Source organism: Lepidochelys kempii, chromosome 11, assembly GCF_965140265.1.
Source record: "Lepidochelys kempii isolate rLepKem1 chromosome 11, rLepKem1.hap2, whole genome shotgun sequence".
NCBI lineage: Eukaryota > Metazoa > Chordata > Testudines > Cheloniidae > Lepidochelys > Lepidochelys kempii.
Genome location: NC_133266.1, coordinates 42,341,856 through 42,364,078, shown reverse-complemented (window position 1 = coordinate 42,364,078; position 22,223 = coordinate 42,341,856). Strand labels below are relative to the sequence as shown.

The following is a 22,223-nucleotide window of genomic DNA, read 5'->3' as shown; positions in this document are numbered from 1 at the left end:
ATGGGTGGAGGGGCAGAAAGGAGGAGAGGGAGGCAGGAGGCTGAGGGGTAGCAGAGAGAGTAGGAACAGAGGGGAAGACAGGGCAGGAGCTGGGGTGGGGTGGTTAGGAGAAGAGGGGACAAACAGGCTAAGGGCACAGGAGCAGTAGGATCCTTAGCCACTAAACAACACTTCCCTACAGCAAATATCTATAAAGCCCACTGGTAAAGAGTGTATCTCATCTATTCACTCTAGTGGCTGGTCCACATAGAGGATAACAGCCTACTAATAAAAACAGCGAGGAGTCCTTGTGGCACCTTAGAGACTAACAAATTTATTTGGGCATAAGCTTTTGTGGGCTAGAACCCACTTCATCAGATGCATGGAGTGTAAAATACAGGAGCAGGTATAAATACATGAAAAGATGTGAATTGCCTTACGAAGTATGAGGTTAGTCTAACCTATGTTAAACAACGTTGCAAAGTCAGACTAACCTCACACTTGGTAAGAAGAAAAGGAGTACTTGTGGCACCTTAGAGACTAACAAATTTATTTGAGCATAAGCTTTCATGAGCTACAGCTCACTTCATCGGATGCATGCCGATGAAGTGAGCTGTAGCTCACGAAAGCTTATGCTCAAATAAATTTGTTTGTCTCCAAGGTGCCACAAGTGCTCCTTTTCTTTTTGCGGATACAGACTAACACGGCTGCTACTCTGACACTTGGTAAGGCAATTCACATCTTTTCATGTATTTATACCTGCTCCTGTATTTCCTACTCCATGCATCTGATGAAGTGGGTTCTAGCCCACAAAAGATTTTGCCCAAATAAATGTGTTAGTTTCTAAGGTGCCACAAAGACTCCTCATTGTTTTTGCTGATACAGACTAACATGGCTACCACTCTGAAGCCTACTAATAGTTACTCAGTCTGTTAGCTTGTGTGGTAGAGGTCTATAGGTCTGAATCCTGCTAATGACCCAAGCTGTGGGTCAATATGGCTTCACATAATGGAAGTTTTGTTTTTTCATTTTTTTTTAAAGTAGGAAATAACATAAAAAAACCTGCAATAAAAGAACATTAAGGTTGCAAAGCCAAGTATTCAGTTAGGAACTGCCAGAAATAAGGTTTCCTGTGCAATCTTAATTTTGACCTCTTGTGCATATACATAGGAGTCTTTAATTTCATGATCACATACTATTTTCCCTAATTTTTTAATGCTTGACTTTGCAACTTTGTTTAACATAGTTTGATTGGATGCAAAAATTACATCATATACAATATAAAAAATACAGGTATAAGGTATCAGCAGTATTTGTATCTCTATGTGTGTGTGTGTATGTATGTTTAATCATCAGAAAATACCTTGCAGTAAACAATGTGAAGCTACTTTATGCAAGACTAATAACCAGTTGTAGGTAGTTTTTTCTAACAATGCATTTTAATTCTAACACTACTTTATCTTAAAGCTACTTTTCAGATTACAAACCTTTTTCATAATTACAGCAGTGAGAGGGTGACCTTTCCCTGTTGCGTGGTTTTGTTTACCTTTTTATTGGTGTTCTCTAGATTTAATTTTCTAGGATCCAGACATCATTTTCTACTAATGTGACTCTGATTTATTTTCAGTTACACTTTAGTCTTTTAGAAATAGGAAAAAGGAAATTGACAACTAAGAAAAAAGTATGTCAGACTTTGCCAAAGGATGAAAAGGAAAAATCAGAATGATTTATATTACTTGTTAAGTAAAATAATTTATTTATAGTGTTATAAGAACTAACCGTTGTATGTTGTCTGAGTGCAAATTTACCATTAAAGAATGGCTGGCTTATTTCTTCTAGTAATGGAACTGGAAAATATATTATTTTCTTGCTAGTTCAGTGCATCTTCAGAGCAGTGTCTGTGATTTTATTTTTTTTAAGGGGTGAGTGAAGTGAAAAGGAAGTTGGGGGCTAGTTGGCTGGCCTACTGGCATTAGTATTCTACAGTGTCATCTGAGACGGATCTTTGGTTCCCAGGACCAGTCTCTCCTTTGCTGAGCTGGCTGTCGCTGGGAGCCCTTTGGAACAGATTTACACCACTGTTGTGGATTTACCTTATTATTTAATAGTGAATGCTGCCAGCTATGGCAGGTTAGGGGTGGAATTGTGATGTGTCATCATAGCCAGAAATTTGTGGCTGGGATAAGCCCTAGAATTTCAGCACCCTGAAGAAGTGTGTGAGTTGTATGGCCCATGCAGCTTCCACCTCACCTGTGAGAGCATCTCCTTCCCCACCTGCTTCCACATATGTGCTGTGGTAACCTTTCCCGACCACTGCTACTTGCCTGGGACCATCCCCTCCCCACCACATCCATTCCATTATGTGTGGCTCTACAAACCAGGACAGAGATAAGAGAGCACAAGAAATGGACACTGATTCATATTAAGTATGTTAAAACTAAGGCCAGATACTGCTGCAGAGTGGAGTGGTTAAAACCCATAGATCCTGGCAGCAGTTGGACAGTTATTTTTCAATAGAGTAATGGCAGGAACAGATCCCAATAAGAAAATTTAGGCAGCAGTATTCAGAGTCTGGCTAACCAATCCCATGTCGGAGTTGAACTGAACTGCTTATGTGGCCACTGCATTACAACTGCAGCCTGTAGCCAACATGCTGGTTTATGGCTATTCAGAAGCAATGTCCTAGCAGTAGCATTGGGCAAAGCATCTGTATGGCATCTAAACCAGCCTGGATTTGAGGTTCAGGATATTTTACAAACCTGGCAGGAGATATTGGCCAAGCAGGAAAATCAGAAAATCCTGCTCAAGCAGCTTGATTCTCAAAGCTCCCATCAATTGGCTCCACACAGCTTCTGCCCATCAGCCTTCACATCCCTGTTTGTCTTAGGCATCACACATAGACTGGTGAGTACAAAAGCTGGTCCTCTCTCTCCCCTACTGCAGAGCGTGGAGTGCTTGTGGTGTTGGAGTTAGACGGAGGAGGAAGAGTAAATGGGGATGGCACCCTGGCTAGTTGGTCAAGTCTGTGCATGCAGGGCCTCAACCGTAGCAGATCCTCCAGTGCCCTTAGCATTCTTGTAATTTGGAAATGTAAATGCTAAATGGGTGTGAAATGCTTTCCTTCTGACCTGGTAGTATTTTACACCCACTTTGCACTCATTTTGTGCTGACATGCACAGCTACATAGCAATGTGCAGGGCAACAGCAAGTCTAATCCCCAGATCTTTGGGTGGAAAAGATGATTTAAAGAGGTGAGATCTTGGTGGGGTACATTGTAAGTGCTGAGATCTCCACTGGAGAGAAGAAAAAGCTGACACTTCCACTCAGTAGAATTAGTTTGTTAAACACATGTAACAAAGACAAGAATAGTGTCATTATAAATGAAAAACAATCTGCACTGACTGCTATGCTCAGCATTAATACAGTTTGGTTCCAGTTGCCAGCATCACTTTATAGTTAGCAAAAAATAGAGCTGTTTCCTTAGTCTCTCCTGGGTTATCTTTTCACAGTATTTTTAAGCATGAGAATGTATTACCATCTCCTCAGCTTTTAAATGGCAAAAAGATGCCATTTTGTAATGATGCATGACTCATTCATTGCTCATTATCTTCCTGCTGATATTTTTCCTTGAGCCAGCAAGTAAGTCTTACACGGGAGGAGGGAGAGTGAGTGAGTTAGGAATACAGTACTTAAATACTATTGCTGTTTTTTCATTGGCTATCTGCCTTCGTAATGTGACCAGTCTAATCCATCCCTGACTGCTAAAGCCCACACTGCCACCCCCTCCTTGCTAGACTGAGGTTAGCAGAGTGTCTGTTGCTAGAAACTGATTATATGCAGTATGTGAGCATCTTTCATTCAAAATGGGCATCAGTATATTGAGTAGGAATGAGAGCTTTTAGAAATGCATTATTTGACTAAATAACATGTTTTTTAAATGGATGAAGAGACACTTGGCTTTCTTACATTAATAGTAACTCCAATTTTATTGGTATCCAGACCTTTAAATTTTTCATATTAGAGCCCTTTAAAAACAGAAGCAAGAAGAATCTGCCTAGTTACGTCAGCCTTTTTATAAGAAGTGCATCATTATCACTATGAACATGTCTTTCTCCAGATCAGTTTAGGTTTCTGAAATGTTTGTTTCTGTTTTTTGAACTCAGATTGATCTCCAGAGAGCACAGATCAATACAGCTTTTTATTTTTATTTCCTGTCAATTCTAAAATGCCATCCAAAGAGTCTTGGTCAGGGCAAAAAGCTAATAGATCTGCACTTCACGACTCAAAACAAGAGAGCCGTCAACAAGATTTATTGATAGCAGCCTTGGGAATGAAACTGGGTTCTCAGAAGTCATCTGTGACAATTTGGCAACCTCTTAAACTCTTTGCTTATTCACAGTTGACATCACTTGTCAGAAGAGCAACTCTGAAAGAAAATGAACATATTCCAAAATATGAAAAGGTTCACAATTTCAAGGTAAGAATTATCCTACTTTTTTCAACTTATAACTACAGAAAATGTTTTTTTAGTTCTAGAATAGCTTCAAGAATGCAAGTAAATATATGCAATGTGGCTTTTTAAAAACTTAAACACATCAGCTAAAATATTCTTGCTAGTTAAAGCAATTAGACATTTGAAAACATAAATTAGCAGCAAAAAAATTGTGCAATGCTTAAATACATTTAATTGTTGTGATCCTACTTACTGTATCTGGGGTATCTATGTTAATTAAAACTGTTTCTATATATATAGAGAGAAAAGTTAGCAGTGAGATACAGTGAGAAAGTTATCTTTCAGTTATCAGTATTTCAGTTTAATTTTTATTTGTGAAACAAAGATGTCAAAAGACCTTTGTTAAATCTTTGATTAGAGGATTAAACAGATCGTATCTCTGTTCGTTGCTGGTATAATAGCATTGGATATAAGAAGCATGTTCTGTTGCATCTGGATTGAGCAGATGGTCTGCATTTCCCTTAGTTTCTGGCTTTTCTCCTGTGTTAATGAACTGACTCTGATGAAAGGAGTGTGGCTTACCAGGGGACTACGGAAGCTGCTGACACTAGCACCTACTCTTCAGTTTAATGTCATTTGCTTTTACTTCTGTGTAGCTTCTAATTATTGTTCCAATGTGTTTTTATAAATACATTCCTCTTTCATCCATTAAGAGATACGCATGACAATGCATGTACTCTGTGTATATGGTTGTTGTAACTATCATTTAAAGTCTTAGAAATTCAGCTTTTTGCAGCCAAATTCATCGCACAATAGGCAGTCTATATATGCAAAACTGTATAAGTGAACTGAGTGATTATATCGACTTGACACTGAGTGCCTAGAATGCAGATTTTGTTGTTGTTGTTTTTTCCCCTACAGATTTTTTAAAATGTTAGGGGAGGGGAGGGGAATCTTGACTATTTTAGTGAGAAATCTGATGACATTCGCTTATTTTCTGTTTCAATTCCCATCTGATATTTTACTTTTACTTACAGTTCAAGTAGTCAGACACTCCTCATTTGATTTTTTTTGTTTTTAATATGGCTTCTAGCTCTCATGTTCATACCATCACTAAAATTGGAAACCTTTATGATCACAATGTTTTTCTGGAGAGGACTCCGCCAATATATTGAAAAATGTATACAAAATATTATATAAACATAGAAAATTAGCATTTAATATGAAAATTTGACAAAGAATAATCCTGCTAGCTGTCAATTAAATCCACAGTATACTTCTGCAAGAACCTGAGTAGTACAGGTGATTTAAAATCTTGCCTTGCAACTGAGACCTTTGCCTTAGATTTTGAGGATAATCATAAGTGCTAATAGATACTGATATCCCATGAATACCCATATATATAAAATACTTTTTATGTTTAATTTTGTTTAATTACTGCTTTCTTTCTTAGCTACTGTATGAAATAGCATATATTTCTGTTCTGTTCTGAAAATATTCTGTTGGTCTGATTCTTGTTAGTCTACTTCTTTTCTGAAATAGATTCTTTTCTATAGCACTGTCCTTGTAAATTTTAATTTGTTATGCTAGCTGCTTAAACATACTGCTTGATCTTAAGGAGTAAATGCTGCACAAACTTTCCACCATCAATATTATTATTATCATCATCATTTTTGTACTGCTCTTCCCTTAAATGTATACCTGTTAGAAAAATACACCTATTAAAAGTATGCCATTTCTTCCACCAAGCCATTAAAATGAAGTCAGTCTAAACAGATACCTGTTGTTAAATAAATTTTTTAAAATCCGCTTATTCTTCACAAGAACAGAAGCTTGTGTGCCAGAGGGCATATGATGGTATATTTACCTGTTAAAGGGATGTTGTCCTGAATGGTAGGCTTAAAGTCTGGCTGTTACCTCCATTTACAATGGCTTTAAAAATCCCAAATTTTTTTCTTTTCTTAAACTATAAACCCTCCCAATTGTTGCTCAGTATGACAGTCAGATTGTCATCCTAAAAGTATAGATATAATCATTTTAAATCACTAACTAAATATCTCAGGTCACTAGCAGGGTGGTAGGCTGTTTTACCGGCTCAGGAAAGGAAGCAAACACCCTGCCCAAGTGATTGTTAAAGCCCTTGCCTCAGGGCACGATTTATTGTTTGAACACAAAATAAAGCAACTCAATGGACCAAGCTGGATGTAGTCCCCGCAGGCCTTTTGCTTTGCATCCACCAACCAGGCGAAGAGAGGACACACACTTTTCAGCTTCCTCTTCCTTGCCAGCCATGTGATATGCAGGGATCTCTTACCCTTTCCAGGTTGATGCTATACCTTGTCACATCACTTTTCACAAGGATAAGAGGTGTCCTAGAAGACTTTCAACCTGGGAATGTCATGTTTTTTCCCCTAGATTCCTTCTGTATCTTACACTTGAAAATGGTAGGCTTCTTTGCGTCCTGTCTGAACTGCTGCAGAGTGCAGTGTAGGTGCATTCAGTAACATGCTTTTGATTCCTTTGGGGTAAAAGGCAGGTATACGTATCTGAGGTGTTATTAATTTATTGTATTTATTAGACTGTCTCACCAAGTACTTGAGGTAAGTGTCTCACTAGCACAGTTGGGGGAGAGGAAATGGAGAATTATTTTTGTTGCATGTGCTATTACAACCATGGCCATCACTTTGGAAAGCAGTGTGGACGCTTATTGCATTCTTCTGCTGACTACTGGATGCATGCAAAATGGCAGAAGACTTGGCTGCTGCCTCTAGCAAACTTTAAAATAATTAGAAATATTGTAAAGCAGTAGCAGAAATAGTCTTTTATTGAATAATGAGGTGAAGAAATTGTAAATACCAGTGGTGATAGGACTATATCCCAAACACAACAACTGTCTCCTTCAAATCATCCAGAGTTGTCACCAATAAATCTGCTAACTCCAAATTTGTTTGATATGGAATTAGAAAAAGGGGTTAAAATATTAGAGTTCAACTCTGTGTTGACATAACTGTTTTTGGACCCGCAGTATTGTTTAAGCCAACTGAAAGTCCAGTTATCATCCCAAAGCTATCTTCTGCCCTAAGTGGGCGGCCTGATTGGCTGTGGATGATTCTGAGCTCTGCAAGTAGGACTATGCTAGCACAGTTAATGATCACCATTTTGCAAATACTATAATATTCTATAGGTTGTACAGTTATGATGTGATGTTTACACGTCTCAAATGCAAATTCACTGTGACTGAATTCTATTTAATTTCTCTCCATAAGTAAAAAAGAGGGATGACAACTTACAAATGGCAAGCCAGAGTGAGTTTTTAATATATAACCTCCAGGGTAAGAGGTAAATATTAAATATATTTATATGGATAAAATATAAGCACATCTGCTTTTCTGTGTTTTTACATAAACTTTATTATTAAAAGCAAAATAAGTAATTCCAAACATAGCAATTACAAGGAATTTGTTTAAAATGACATTTTATTTAACAGTAATTAAATAGCGAGACTTGAAAGTGAACCGATATGATAAATGTGGCTTAAACTACATCTGGCCGTATTGATTATTTGGTGCATTTTACTTTCAGTCCATTTATCCCACTTGTGTAGTCCAGCATACTGTATAATATTTCAATTGTCAAAACAAACTAGGGCCATCTGTTGAATCATCTTTATGATTCCAACCAGCCATCAACCATATCAAAGCCTCTCTATATTTAGATTTAGTTCCCATTATGGGCATGACTCAACAACTACTGAAATCTGCTTATCAGTTTTGTGCTGCAACTCAGTACCATAGAATGAGTGTCTTCCCTTTTGGGGCTAAAGACAGGTCTGTTCTGAGTGTTTGTTTTTTCTTTGTTTTTTGAAGCAGGGGAGAGAGAAATAGTTGAAGCTGCAGATGTTGTTCTGGTTATGGTAGAAAAACTTTGTCAAATAGGAAAGTTTTGCAGCATTTCCTAAAGTGGTCAGACTTTTGATTTGTCTAATCTTCTCCTGAGGTTCATTCCACAGTTGGATACCTCAACTGTGGAATGAACCTCAGGAGGAGATTAGACAAATCAAAAGTCTACTACTCAACTACTAATGCTTTGTGTCTGCCTGTTATGTGTTCTCTTCTAGTTTCTGTAAACTGTGTTGTCCCAGGAGACCACAACTGTCTTGGTAGTTTGTAGCTGGAGATGAAGTTTCTAACGTAGCTGAGACCTTATCCATTGAATAATGTTAAGATTAAGACCAAGGACGTGAACTGGCTGCAGAATCAGACTACAAACCAGTGTTGGGACAGTGGGAGTAGAAATTGGATTATGCTCCTGGACAGTATGATCTCACAGCCACATACTTATTCCAAACCAAATTTTGAAGACCAGATCAGAGAAGTGATTTATAGAGCCATGCCCAGAGTGAGGGACATGAGGCTAATCTTGGGTCCCTGAGCATGTGCAATAAAGAAATGTGAAACATTCTTTTCAGACTGAATGTATTAAGTTTGATGGAATATGCAACTTCTTTCCATGGGAATGTCTGCTTGCTTCCATAGCCCTGAGAATCACTCCACATTTCCCCTCAGTTGAACCACCTCCATTCCTAAAATGCTATAGTGATATAGAGCTTTTCCCTCTCTTTCTTCTCCCCAGCCCATATTTTGTCATGGTAATATTGGTATCACCCTGAACGTGCTGTTTCCATTGAGGTTGGGGAAGAATGATAATTTGTAATAATTGTTGAAGGACATAAACACCAAGGCAGAGGAAGGAGAGATTATTTAGGGTTATAAAAAGGGAATATAATCAGGAGGTATGGGAGGAAAGTATAAGATTTTAAGATGAACGGCAGGAAAACCTTCCTGTCAGGGAGATGTATTAAGCCTGTGGAATAATCTCCCAAGGGGATGTAGTGGAAGCCCCATCACTTTGCAGATTTAAAACAAGACTGGACAAAACACTAGCAAATATACTGTAGGGAACAATTTTACAGTGTTAGGGAGTTGGGCTAGATAATCTAGGAGGTCTTTTCCTTCTCTGGATTGTATGATTCACAGGCCTTGGGGAATTGCTAATTTTGATCTCCCTTGACTTGTTTGTGGGTATACCACCAGCATCTTGAGTCTTGCGGAATGTGAATCTTGCTAGGAGAAGAACTCTGCAGATATTTCATAAATGTCCATATTTCAAGGTGCAGAAATACTTTCCTACCTAGATTAGTCCTGTACTGCTTCACTGAAGCAAGGAGGTGTTCATGTCTGTCGAAGCAGGGTTGGAATTGTTTGTTACAGTATATACATTTTCCTGTGTTTTTTCTCTAGGATGTCGTCTTACTTATTTTGTGATGGATAAAAAGGAAATATGTTTCCAGAAGAACATTTATCTAACTTCTTTGTGCAGCATTTGCAATTGCCATGCTGTTGTTTTTGTTGCTATGCTACTTAGTGTCTGTCAGAGCATGACTGGTTAATTTAACATGTTTGTACTACTGGTTGAAAGACTACAATGGTAAATTACTGATGCACATGCAAACTTAATCTCTTTAAAACCAAAACTTTGTTCCATTGAGACACATTTTTCCATTTAATTTGTCGGCAGAGATGCTGATTAACCCTCTTTTTGTGGTTCCCTAGCATGTATCTAATATTTGTGTCATCATAACACCATCCTTGAGAACTCCACATTGAAGGGCAAAATACTGTTCTCCATTACACTGAAGGAAAAGGACTTGCACTGTGACACTGAAGGCAAAATATGGCCTTAAAAGTGTTACACAAGTGGAGATTGAAGTGAGGGCAGTTCTGTGTTAGAAAGGGTTTGATCATAAAGCTATACCAACAGACCCCCTCTAGTGAAGAGACAGCTTATACCAGCAAAAGAGAGCTTTTGCCAGTATAGGTTATATCAGTCCCCTGAACAAAATAAGCTACACTGGCAAAAGCACTTGTTTGTCAGTATAACTGCATCCATGCTCGCGCTTTCTGTTGGTATAAGAATGTAGTGAAGTATCACTGTCCTGACATTATCATCCTGGCAAAAATATCTAGTGTAGACCTGGTTTAAGACTTTTTGAGCTGAAAGATGAAGCACAGCATGTATGTTCCAGGGGAGAAAAAAAAAAAAAAAACCATGTGGCAGACCCTTCAAATGTTCATTGGATGCATTTTTTTCATAGCTTCTCATAGTAATGTATATGGTTTCATATCTGATTGTTTGGAATTGTGGGCCAGATCCTGAGTTGGTGTAATTTGGCCTAGTTCCACTGAAGTAAATAGAGCTATACTGATTTACAACAACTGTGGATCTGGATCTATGCTTCTGAAATTATTTCAGAATATCTTTAAAGGAGTCAGTACATGCAAATTAACATTCTGATAAACTGAGTGTCTCTCTAGTTTTAAAAAAACATAGTCTGTCTCTTTACACATTCTCAGAGATAAGAGAACCCTGAGAAATTTGAGGTTTCTTCTAGACATTTAGAACTTTAAAAATCATTCAAAGGTGAAAAAAGCTCTTCTTCCCATAAATCCAGAGTGAAGAAAACTTTTTAAAAGTTCCTCAAGGCTTCAAGGAAGCTTTCAGAGATTCTGTATCTCTGCTTTTAAAACTAATAATAGACTGTAAGATGCCTAAACCTTCATGGTATTAAGTTTTTGGTGCATTCTCTCCAACAAAAGTATTCAATTACTGGTACATTTGCCCTAGCTTTTCCAAAGGACATGCCAGTCCTCAGTTTCAAGCTTTCCTCCTTTGTTTAAAAAATAAAATAGCATTTTCTTCAAATCCTTGTTTTACTCAAACTACTGTACACAGACACAAATAGTTTTATACATCTCTCTTTCTAGATCTCATGCCCTTGCATGTGCATGGCCCCGGGAGCTGACTCACTCACTTATATGGTGAAGTTTAGAAAGGCTGTAATGAGGCAGTCAAGGCATTTGCCTCAAGGAGCATACATAGTGTGTCATAACTTCTTATCAGTTGCTTTTCTCCAAATTAGCTGTAGCACATAGCAAAGTGAAGTCCCTTTATCATCTGTCCTTTCCGAGGAATATTTTACATTTCTTTTACTCCATAGCTTTAAATCTAAGAACTCTATTTGGTTTTCAACTCCAGTTTCTAACTATTGTATTTTACATGGACACTGTATCAAGTGATGTGGACCCTCTGTTAAAATGGGCATGTGATTTAGATTCTAAATATCAATTTAAAGAAAAATCCGTTATTCCATTGCTCAAAGAAATGTCATCATTTTTGTTGAATTTGCAAAAAATTAGACTTCCTCTCTCTCTCTTCTTCTGCCTCATGAATTGGTCCTGCTATAGCACACTACTTCAATATAATTCCCAGTTGTTCACATTCCTGCTGACATGATCAGCACAAAGCAGGAAGTAAAAAGACTTGACAGCGCTCCTGGCTTGGTATGAGTGAGGACCTGGAGGAATGTTCGCCTGCTCAACATTCAAGACAATGAGCTCTTTCCTGATAAAGGTCCTATTTATACTCGACTCTCTGAATGATGGTGCACTCAGTGCAGAATGTCCCTTCCTCTCAAGAAGTGCTGAACAAAGTTGTTGGCACAATTCAAGACTAGCTCTAGGAAGTTGACACCATTGTTGATACAAGTACAGTCAGCGCACTTTTAAAAGAGAGTATACCATAGCCTTCACTTCTATTATATCTTCAAATGAAAGCAACTATACTGTATATTAATCACACTTCTTCCACTGATTCACTGTGTGGCCTTGGTGGTCTTTTAACTTCTCTTTGTTTTTAACAACAAAGCATTATTTTAAAGATTATATAGGAATATTGGCCAAACTGATATTTGAGTTGATTCATTTCTTGTTGGCATCTGTTTCCTTCACCCTTTGCATCTGTGTGACTTCACTGTCAGACCAGATCTGGATATAGAGTACTTTTCTTATAGAAATTATGGCTGCTTGAGTGGCACATTTATTCCAGTGCTTGGTAAAATCCACTGTGGCAGTGAGCATACTACAGGTTGAGTTAATCATTCAAGCTGACATACTTTAAAATGCTGTAGAATACATTTACATATAAAAAAACAGAAAAATATTGTATCCAATTTTAACTGCTTGGGGAATTTAAGCAGGCAGAATTTAGTTGCTGAAATTGGAATTCAGCTGGGACCTCTGAGCTAATAATGCCCTAGGGTTTGCCTAAGCAGGGCTTTAGTCTGCACCAGAGGGGTGTAAATTTTAGCCTGCACTAGCATGTAGCACCCTAACTGGTTGTGGGGTCCCATCTGGCACATACTAAAAGTTCCCTAGTGCATGTTAGTGTAGTAGGACCTAATTGCATTAATGCACACTAGGGAACTTTTAGTGCATGTCAGCAGGGTCCTTGCAGGCCAGTTAGTGCACAACACACTAGTGTGGACTAACATTTGCAGATGCAAACTAAACCCCTGTGTAGACAAGCCCTTAGTCTTGCCAAAAGTATCATAGGATGTTTAATGACTACAAATTATTAGGAACTCCGTTTTATGCCTTGCCTGAAAGACAGCATCTCCTGCGGAACAGAACTTCCTGAATACCACATTACTTTATCAGTTCAATACTGACACACAAAAAGTGTCACTTATTCAGCCCCCAACACTATTTCCTGCAACACCAGGAAATTTCCTGCAACACCAGATTTCCTTCCAACCACTGGCCAGGCCTCAGCCCACTTAGCTTATGAACCCCAGGAGGTAGCCTTGCAGTGTTGTTCTGTGTACTTATTTTTTTAATTAGTGCATGACATATTTGCTAAATGTATGGATTAGTCAGAATCTGTTATTCTGACTGACACCTAAATGAGATCTACATACAATAGACTACATTGCCATATAAAAGGTATGGGTGTCATCTGACACAGAAGAAAAAAAAGCTGATGCCCTCAGGGGCTGGCATAGTGGATACTGGCTTTAGCTTATAAATCGTGAAGACTTTTTTTGTCTCAAGGCACAGTCATTAGGACTATGGTTTGTGTGCTTCAGTGGTAAACTATACATACCTCACTTGTCACATCCAACCCACCATTCTTCTCATTGCTGGCTTTGATGAGCCTCTCCAAATTATTCTTTTTCTTTCACATCACGTTTCTGAAGCATTTTTATTGCATTCTTTCATTAACTCTCTCATTTTTTCTAAATGTTTGTTAGAATAACTGCTAGAAGAATTTGCTAGGTAAAATAAGAAAGCTAGAGTTTCTTAATTTGTTTAATTTTGAGTGTAACATAAGTCTACCTGTTTTATCCCATTAGTGATTATGAATTTTATTTATATGCTGTGTCATTCTTGTCTCTCAGATTACAGTCAAGCTATCCTAAGAGCAGCCTAATAATTTCAAAAGGCAAAAGATAATATGCAGAAAGATGGATCCCAGAAAGATATAGATAGCTAACTCTTATGGCTGGTATGTCACTGACCTATTTTACCAAGGCCTCAGATATCACTGCAAGTGAGACCTGCTTGAGGATGTCATGCTTGTGGTATATGCTGTCGTCAGAGCCCTCAGTGAAATTATTTATTGGGACTCTTTAAATGTCTGACCTTGGACATATAAGCAGTACCTAACGCTCTAATTAAACTAATTAAATACCGTACAAAAATTGATATGATTATAAATCACTGGAGTGCAGCAGTTTTTTCCTACGTATAGAAAAATGGCTTCCAGTAAAAGAATTAAGAATTCTACAAACCTCAGAAACAAGCTGTCTGTCCATGTCCTGTCAGAGTAGTTTTGTCTGTCTAATGTACCCCATTTATACTGTGGAGAACTCAGAATAAAAGTGCCTAGAGTTAAACATTTAAATACTAATGGAGGACACTCAACTCTGAAACTTGTTTTCCTCTTTGATCTGACAGAGATAGTCTGTTGTACTTTAAGCCATGATATGAGGCTCTCCTATTTTCTCAGGCTTTGGGGAGGGATCTGTGGTCAAATTTAGTGTGCTTTTCAGGCAGGTTTGTTCTTTTAAAACTCGTCAGTTAAGTTTTTCTTTCAAATTTTATACATTAGCCTTAAATTTATAAATTTAAAAATAGATCTTGATAAATTGGTTGTGCCCTCTCTTCCAAGAAGTTCCTGGATGAAAGATCATGGAAAAAGCAAGACAAAAATAAAAAATTTTTGGAGTGTGAAGCCACAAATTGGCAATTCTGCTTTCACATCTTTTAAGGCAGTAAAATCTGCATATGGCAGTTGCTTTTTATACGGGGGAAAAAAGGTATAACTTAAATTAGGACTTCTGGAATACTACTATTCGAGAATCCGAGATTAATAGATTACAGTATTCAACATTCACATTCAACTGTGTGAATAGAAAGAGCCTCATTTTTCAGAAATGTTATCCAAAAAGTGGTGGCAGGATTTGGACACAGCCTGGATGATATTACCATATCTTAGGTAGAAGCGAAACTCGAACAGCTTAATGGGACTAAATCGGGGGGCCCAGATAATCTTCATCTAAGAATATTAACAGAATTGGCACATGAAATTGCAAGCCCATTAGCAAGAATTTTTAATGAATCTGTAAATTTAGGGGTCAGACCGTATGACTGGAGAATTGCTAACATAGTTCCTATTTTTAAGAAAGGAAAAAAAAGTGATCCGGGTAACTACAGGCCTGTTAGTTTGACATCTGTAGTATGCACGGTCTTGGAAAAATTTTTGAAGGAGAAAGTAGTTAAGGACATTGAGGTCCATGGTAAATGGGACAAAATACAACATGGTTTTACAAAAGGTAGATAATGCCAAACCAACCTGATCTCCTTCTTTGAGAAAGTAACAGATTTTTTAGACAAAGGAAACACAGTGGATCTAATTTACCTAGATTTCAGTAAGGCGTTTGAAACAGTGCCACATAGGGAATTATTAGTTAAATTGGAAAAGATGGGGATCAGTATGAAAATTGAAAGGTGGATAAGGAATTGGTTAAAAGGGAGATTAAAGTAGGTCATACTGAAAGGTGAACTGTCAGACTGGAGGGAGGTTACCAGTGGAGTTCCTCAGGGATCGGTTTTGGGACCAATCTTATTTAATCTTTTTATTAATGACCTCGGCACAAAAAGTGGGAGTGAGCAAATAAAGTTTGCGGATGATACAAAGCTGGGAGGTACTGCCAATTTAGAGAAGGACTGGGAAATCATACAGGAGGATCTGGATGACCTTGTAAACTGAAGTAATAGTAATAGGATGAAATTTAATAGTGAGAAGCGTAAGGTCATGCATTTAGGGATTAATAACAAGAATTTTAGTTATAAGCTGGGGACGCATCAAATGGAAGTAACAGAGGAGGAGAAGGACCTTGGAGTATTGGTTGATTACAGGATGACTATGAGCCGCCAATGTGATATGGCCGTGAAAAAAGCTAATGCGGTCTTGGGATGCATCAGGAGAGATATTTCCAGTGGAGATAAGGAGGTTTTAGTACCGTTATACGAGGCACTGGTGAGACCTCATCTGGAATACTGTGTGCAGTTCTGGTCTCCCAAGTTTAAGAAGGATGATTGCAAACTGGAACAGGTACAGAGAAGGGCTACTAGGATGATTCGAGGAAAACCTGTCTTATGAAAGGAGACTCAAGGAGCTTGGCTTGTTTAGCCTAACCAAAAGAAGGTTGAGGGGAGATATGATTGCTCTCTATAAATATATCAGAGGGATAAATACTGGAGAGGGAGAGGAATTATTTAAGCTCAGTACCAATGTGGACACAACAAATGGATATAAACTGGCCATTGGGAAGTTTAGATTTGAAATTAGATGAAGGTTTCTAACCATCAGAGGAGTGAAGTTCTGGAATAGCCTTCCAAGGGAAGCAGTGGGGGCAAAAGATCTATCTGGCTTCAAGATTAAACTCAGTAAGTTTATGGAGGAGATGGTATGATGGGATAACATGATTTTGGCAGTTAATTGATCTTTAACTATTCATGGTAAATAGGCCCAGTGCCCTGTGATGGGATGTTAGATGGGGGGGATCTGAGTTACTACAGAGAATTCTTTCCTGGGTATCTGGCTCATGAATCTTGCCCACATGCTCAGGGTTCAGCTGATCGCCATATTTGGGTCGAGAAGGAATTTTCCACTAGGGCAGATTGGCAGAGGCCCTGGGTGTTTTTCACCTTCCTCTGTAGAATGGGGCACAGGTCACTTATTGGAGAAGTCTCTGCACCTTGAAGTCTTTAAACCATGATTTGAGGACTTCAATAGCTCAGACATAGGTGAGAGATTTATTGCAGGAGTGGGTGGGTGAGATTCTGTGGCCTGCATTGTTCAGGAGGTGTCATAAATATAAAGGGAAGGGTAAACCCCTTTGAAATCCCTCCTGGCCAGGGGAAAGCTCCTCTCACCTGTAAAGGGTTAAGAAGCTAAAGGTAACCTCGCTGGCACCTGACCAAAATGACCAATGAGGAGACAAGATACTTTCAAAAGCTGGGAGGAGGGAGAGAAACAACGGGTCTGTGTCTGTCTGTAGTCGTCTTGGCCGGGGACAGAACAGGAATGGAGTCTTAGAACTTTTAGTAAGTAATCTAGCTAGGTATGTGTTAGATTATGATTTCTTTAAATGGCTGAGAAAAGAATTGTGCTGAATAGAATAACTATTTCTGTCTGTGTATCTTTTTTGTAACTTAAGGTTTTGCCTAGAGGGGTTCTCTATGTTTTTGAATCTAATTACCCTGTAAGATATCTACCATCCTGATTTTACAGGGGGGATTTCTTTATTTCTATTTACTTCTATTTTTTATTAAGAGTCTTCTTGTAAAACACTGAATGCTTTTTCATTGTTCTCAGATCCAAGGGTTTGGGTCTGTGGTCACCTATGCAAATTGGTGAGGCTTTTTATCCAACATTTCCCAGGAAAGGGGGGGTGCAAGTGTTGGGAGGATTGTTCAGTGTTCTTAAGATCCAAGGGTCTGGGTCTGTAGTCACCTAGGCAAATTGGTGAGGCTGTTTACCAAACCTTGTCCAGGAAGTGGGGTGCAAGGTTTTGGGAAGTATTTTGGGGGGAAGGACGCGTCCAAACAGCTCTTCCCCAGTAACCAGTATTAGTTTGGTGGTGGTAGCGGCCAGTCCAAGGATAACGGGGGTAATATTTTGTAACTTGGGGAAGTTTTGACCTAAGCTGGTAAAGATAAGCTTAGGAGGTTTTTCATGCAGGTCCCCACATCTGTACCCTAGAGTTCAGAGTGGGGGAGGAACCGTGACAGGAGGTCAGACTAGATGATCATAATGGTCCCTTCTGACTTTAATATCTATGAGTCTATGAGGTAGAGTTTCAAGAGGGAGGCCATGGAGTGGAATTCAGCAAGGGTGGCAAAGTACGGTTCCCTAGCAAATTACATAGTAGAGTTAAGGAAAGAGAGAATGAATTTGTGTCAGTAGTGGAGGAAATCCAAAGGACTTCCTCCAGAGGTGTTTGACAGCACAGGGGCAGGAATAGAGGAAGCAGATGCTGAGGGTCAGCCAGGCAAGAGGTTAGTGGGATGGACTACACAGTGTCAACAATATTTTAATATGTTTTTAGTTGCATATCAAGGCTGGACAGTGATACTTCACAAGCAGCCCATTGACTTCAGTGGAACTACTCATGGTGTACGGTATTGCTAAATATGCGTACTGGTTTCACAGTCTAACCCTAATATAGTTACAAATACCCCTATGGTTTAAAAATACCAAAGAAAATACCACCAAAACCTGATTGTTATAGCATTAAAAGCCTGACTCTATATAAAAATCACAATGACATTCAGGAGTAAGTTTCCAGACTGGCTCTTAGATTTACCTAAACACCTGTCATATAGCAGTTACTTTTTCTTTATTGGTACCGATTTCTAACGGTTTATGGACACCTTAATGAAACCCAAATGTTTACCTAAATTTCCATGAACTGCTCTGAATACTCATTTTGTGTAAGATAAGTGTCATTTTGACCTATTTCTGCCCCACTGGAGTCAGTGGAGCTGTGGATTGGATGCTCAACACCTCTGAAAATCAGGCCACTTCAGATCCATTATTTATATCCACTAAATACTGTATGAATTTAGATTATTAACTTAAGGCACCCAAGTTTGAAAAAGGTTCACCTTTCTCTTTGATACACCCACTTATGATTAGGTATTGCATATATTTGCGCAAGATGACCCCCTGTCAATATCTAAGAAGAACTGAATGAGTTAAGGCTAAAATATTCTTGACTATGAATTTCATTACTTTGTGATCATCAGTTACTGATTTAATTTATGTTCACCATCTATTACAAGTAACCACTCAAAGTCCTTTACATTGGTTAACAAAATAAAGATTTTTTCTGCTAAGAATCTTGTGGTTTTCTAAGCAGGAAGCCTACCAGAATAAATCAGAGGCAGCTCATTGTGGCTGAAGGACTGGAACAAGCAGGCGAGCCTGGACTGAGACTAGCATTAGCTTCCTCCTTAGCTTTGAATTTGTTCTTGCTTAAGTGGATTCCTGTTCATTTTCTGCTTACTAAATTCATGCATGCAGGTTTTCAATATGTAACATTGTTCTGAAAAAAGGCTAATCCTTTATACTAAATCAAGGAATCTCTGACTATGTATTCAGCATTTCTATGTTTACTCCTGAGGGAATTCTGTGCTACTGCGCATGTGCATAATTAATGAGCTGTGCATATTTTTATTGTTTGTGCAGAAAAAAGCTTCTGCTGAAATGTTGCTGCAGTTCTGCCTTTTGCCCACCAGAGGACGCTGTGGTGCAAGAACAGCAGCAGCTCCCTGCAGAAAATAACTTCTGCAGTTCCACCTTTTGCCCACCAGGGGGGTGCTGTGGTGATAGAACACAGGAGCTGCTCCCAGCCAGCTAGGGAAGAGAACGAGCCTGCCTTCTTCACAGTGCCTGTCAGGCCAGGTCAGGAGACAGGGGATTTGGGAAGACAGACAGTGTGGGACTGCTGGGGGGTCAGATGGGCTCGTAAGAGCTAGTGGGGGAGGACAGATTAGGGCAGGGGCTGAATGGGAGTGGAGGCACAGGGCCACAGGGGGGAAGGAGGTTCAGGGTCACATGGTGATGGGGGATGGGGTGCAGAGCTACATAGGGAAAGGGGAGTTGCTGAGTGGGGGCATGGAGACACATAGCGATGGGGGAGGGGGTACAGAGCCACATGGAGATGGGGGAGGGGGCAGCGCCAAATGGGGATGGGGGAGTGGGTGTCTGAGTGGGGGGTGAAGGGACACGTGGACGGGGGTGCAAGGACACATGGGGGTGCAGGAACACATGGGGACAGGGGCAGATGTGCCTGCTGAATGGGAGAGGCTAGGGGTCAGCCAGGATCTGCATGGGGGAAGCTCCCTAACAATTCCTCCCAGCCTCCCAAAAAAACCTGTTCCATACTTTTTCCACCCATATACAACAACCCTCCAAGTTCACACCCAGGCTCCTTCCCAGCAATCTACTTCCCTCTCCCTCAGCTCCTCTGTTACCCCTGATTCCCCCAAGCCTTTGCACTGCTTCTGATGGGTGCGGAAAATACGGTTCTGTATTTTAGTTTAAATGAATTATTACTCAGCGTTCTATATTAATATGCCTAGTAAGAAATCTATTTGTCAAAAAAAATGTCCTGAATCTTTTTTGTTGTATGTATTGTTACAGACATACTTGCTGACAAGTATTTTGAAATAAATGACCAAAAATAATTAAAACTGGTGTGATTATATTGTGTTATTTTGACAAATAAAATTTGGAGAATTTTAAAATATTGTGCACAGAATTTTAAATTTTTTGTTGCAGAAGTTTTAATTTTTGGCACAGAATTCCCCCAGGAGTATATGTTGTACCAATACATTTGCCTAGCAGGGCTCTTTCTGATTTAGGCACAAGCCCTGCAGTATGCAAGACCATATGTAGGGGACAGGCAGCATGAATCCCAAATGAGGGGACCCCAGGTCCCTTACATACTCTTCTCTGTGTTGGAAAGCAGTTGCTGTTTAGTTCCATTTACAGCACTAATGCACAGTGCTGAAATCCCACCCTTGGTGGTGGTCAGGGGAGGAGAGGCACAGGAAACTGGCTGTCTGCTGGTTTACATATCCTGGCTTAGTGAGCCTAGCCCAGCTGCACCTCTCTAGGTCAGGTGGGGCTGAGGATTCCATCACTTGACCCTATAGATCTGTTCATGTTAAGCAAAGCCATTTCCTAAGGACTGGACTCCTTTGTTCAGGATGGCCATCGGGATAGAAAGCTCACCTTTTTCCATGCTATAAGAATCTTGGCAGTTAAATCTTTCTCTTAGATTGTGTCATCTTTTCCTTCAGTGGTAAGCCCCAAACCAGAATGAAGGGAAATGAACGCAACTATTACCTTAGTAAAAAGGGAACCGTGGCTCATTTATGCTCATTAATATTATACCTGTGAAATAATCTAGTCTCTCTTTCTGCTACTGTTTTCTAGGTTCACACGTTCAGGGGTCCACACTGGTGTGAATACTGTGCCAACTTTATGTGGGGCCTCATTGCTCAGGGAGTAAAATGTGCAGGTAACTGGTTCATTCTTTGCTTCTTAAGACAATCCTGCTGCTGTAAAGCCTTAGACATACTATCTATTTCTTAATAAATTGTGCACCTAGAGTCTGATCCTCCTGTTAAAATCACTGGAAAGATGCCCTTTCATTTCAGTGATCATTGTATCAGGTGCTTCTATTGACCGTTGAACCTTACTATCTAAATGCCTTCCAACAGTCAGAGATGGAAATAATAATCTATCTTTCCTTTCTTTCAGCATGTAGGAGAAGTAGCTTGAATGAGTTGTTGTATTTACTTTGTAATGGATGAGTCTGTGTGTGGGGTGGGTGTGTATGAGAAACTTATTGAGGATCTTAATGAAGCTTGTAGACAAACCTCACAACACCTTTGTGAGATAGATATTTAGATTCATTTTACAGATGGATAAACTGAGTCGCAGAGCAGTAAAGTGACTTGCCAGAAGTTGCCTATTGAGTTAGAAAGGGAGCTTGGTACAGAACCCAGTCGTCCAGACTCTGTCTTGTTTGTGTGTGTGCTCTAACGACTATACACAGATGCTCTCTCTAATTTGAAAAAATAAATTAATGGATTGAGAAGAAGAGAAATAAAGATGATTAAAATGGGTGTATACATAAATCTATAAAAGCACTTAGAGGCTATGTTATAAATGCCTGGACAGACAGATACTGCATGCATTTGGGGATTTAGTCTTTCTGTTCTAGCTAAAGAACTTAGGTAAAATAATTCAGCAATATTATTGGTAGCCTCTGAAAAGGGAGAGAAATCAACTTTAGGAGAAAAAGATCAAAGTAATTGGAAAAACAAGTTGCTTTATTTAAAATGTGCCTTATGATTTTCCTGTAACTAATTTTATAAAAGTAGTATAAAGAAATGTTGATGTATGAAAAGCTGCATTTGTTGCCCTGGAAACTGAATTTTCAAGCTAATTTAAGAATTTTTTCCCTGTCTAAAGATTTCTGAAATCTTGTCTTAAGCAAATAATAGGATTTTTATAGCATCAATGCAAAATGGTAGAAATTTCAACATAAACAAATAAGTTTATAGAAAAGCTATGACTGAAAAATCATGAAATATTTCACAAGAAATGTTTGATGTGTAATTTTTTTATTGTGTCATTGATGCAGATTTTTTTGTCAACAGAATCTTTATAGTTCATAAAGTTTTTTAGCAAAAAGAAAAGGAGTACTTGTGGCACCTTAGAGACTAACCAATTTATTTGAGCATGAGCTTTCGTGAGCTACAGCTCACTTCATCGGATGCATACCGTGGAAAGTGCAGCAGACTTTATA

At 39.0% G+C, this 22,223-nt stretch overlaps 1 protein-coding gene across 4 annotated transcripts in view; it reads left to right on the top strand.

The window, feature by feature from the left end:
• Positions 1-22,223, top strand: part of CHN1 (chimerin 1) — a 161,848-nt gene that overhangs the window by 117,446 nt on the left and 22,179 nt on the right. For all 4 annotated transcript variants that reach the window (XM_073305918.1, XM_073305919.1, XM_073305920.1 and 1 more), the window contains 2 exons: positions 4,379-4,456; positions 20,843-20,927. In XM_073305918.1, the coding sequence (XP_073162019.1) occupies positions 4,379-4,456; positions 20,843-20,927 (163 nt within the window). The remainder of the gene's footprint in view (positions 1-4,378; positions 4,457-20,842; positions 20,928-22,223) is intronic.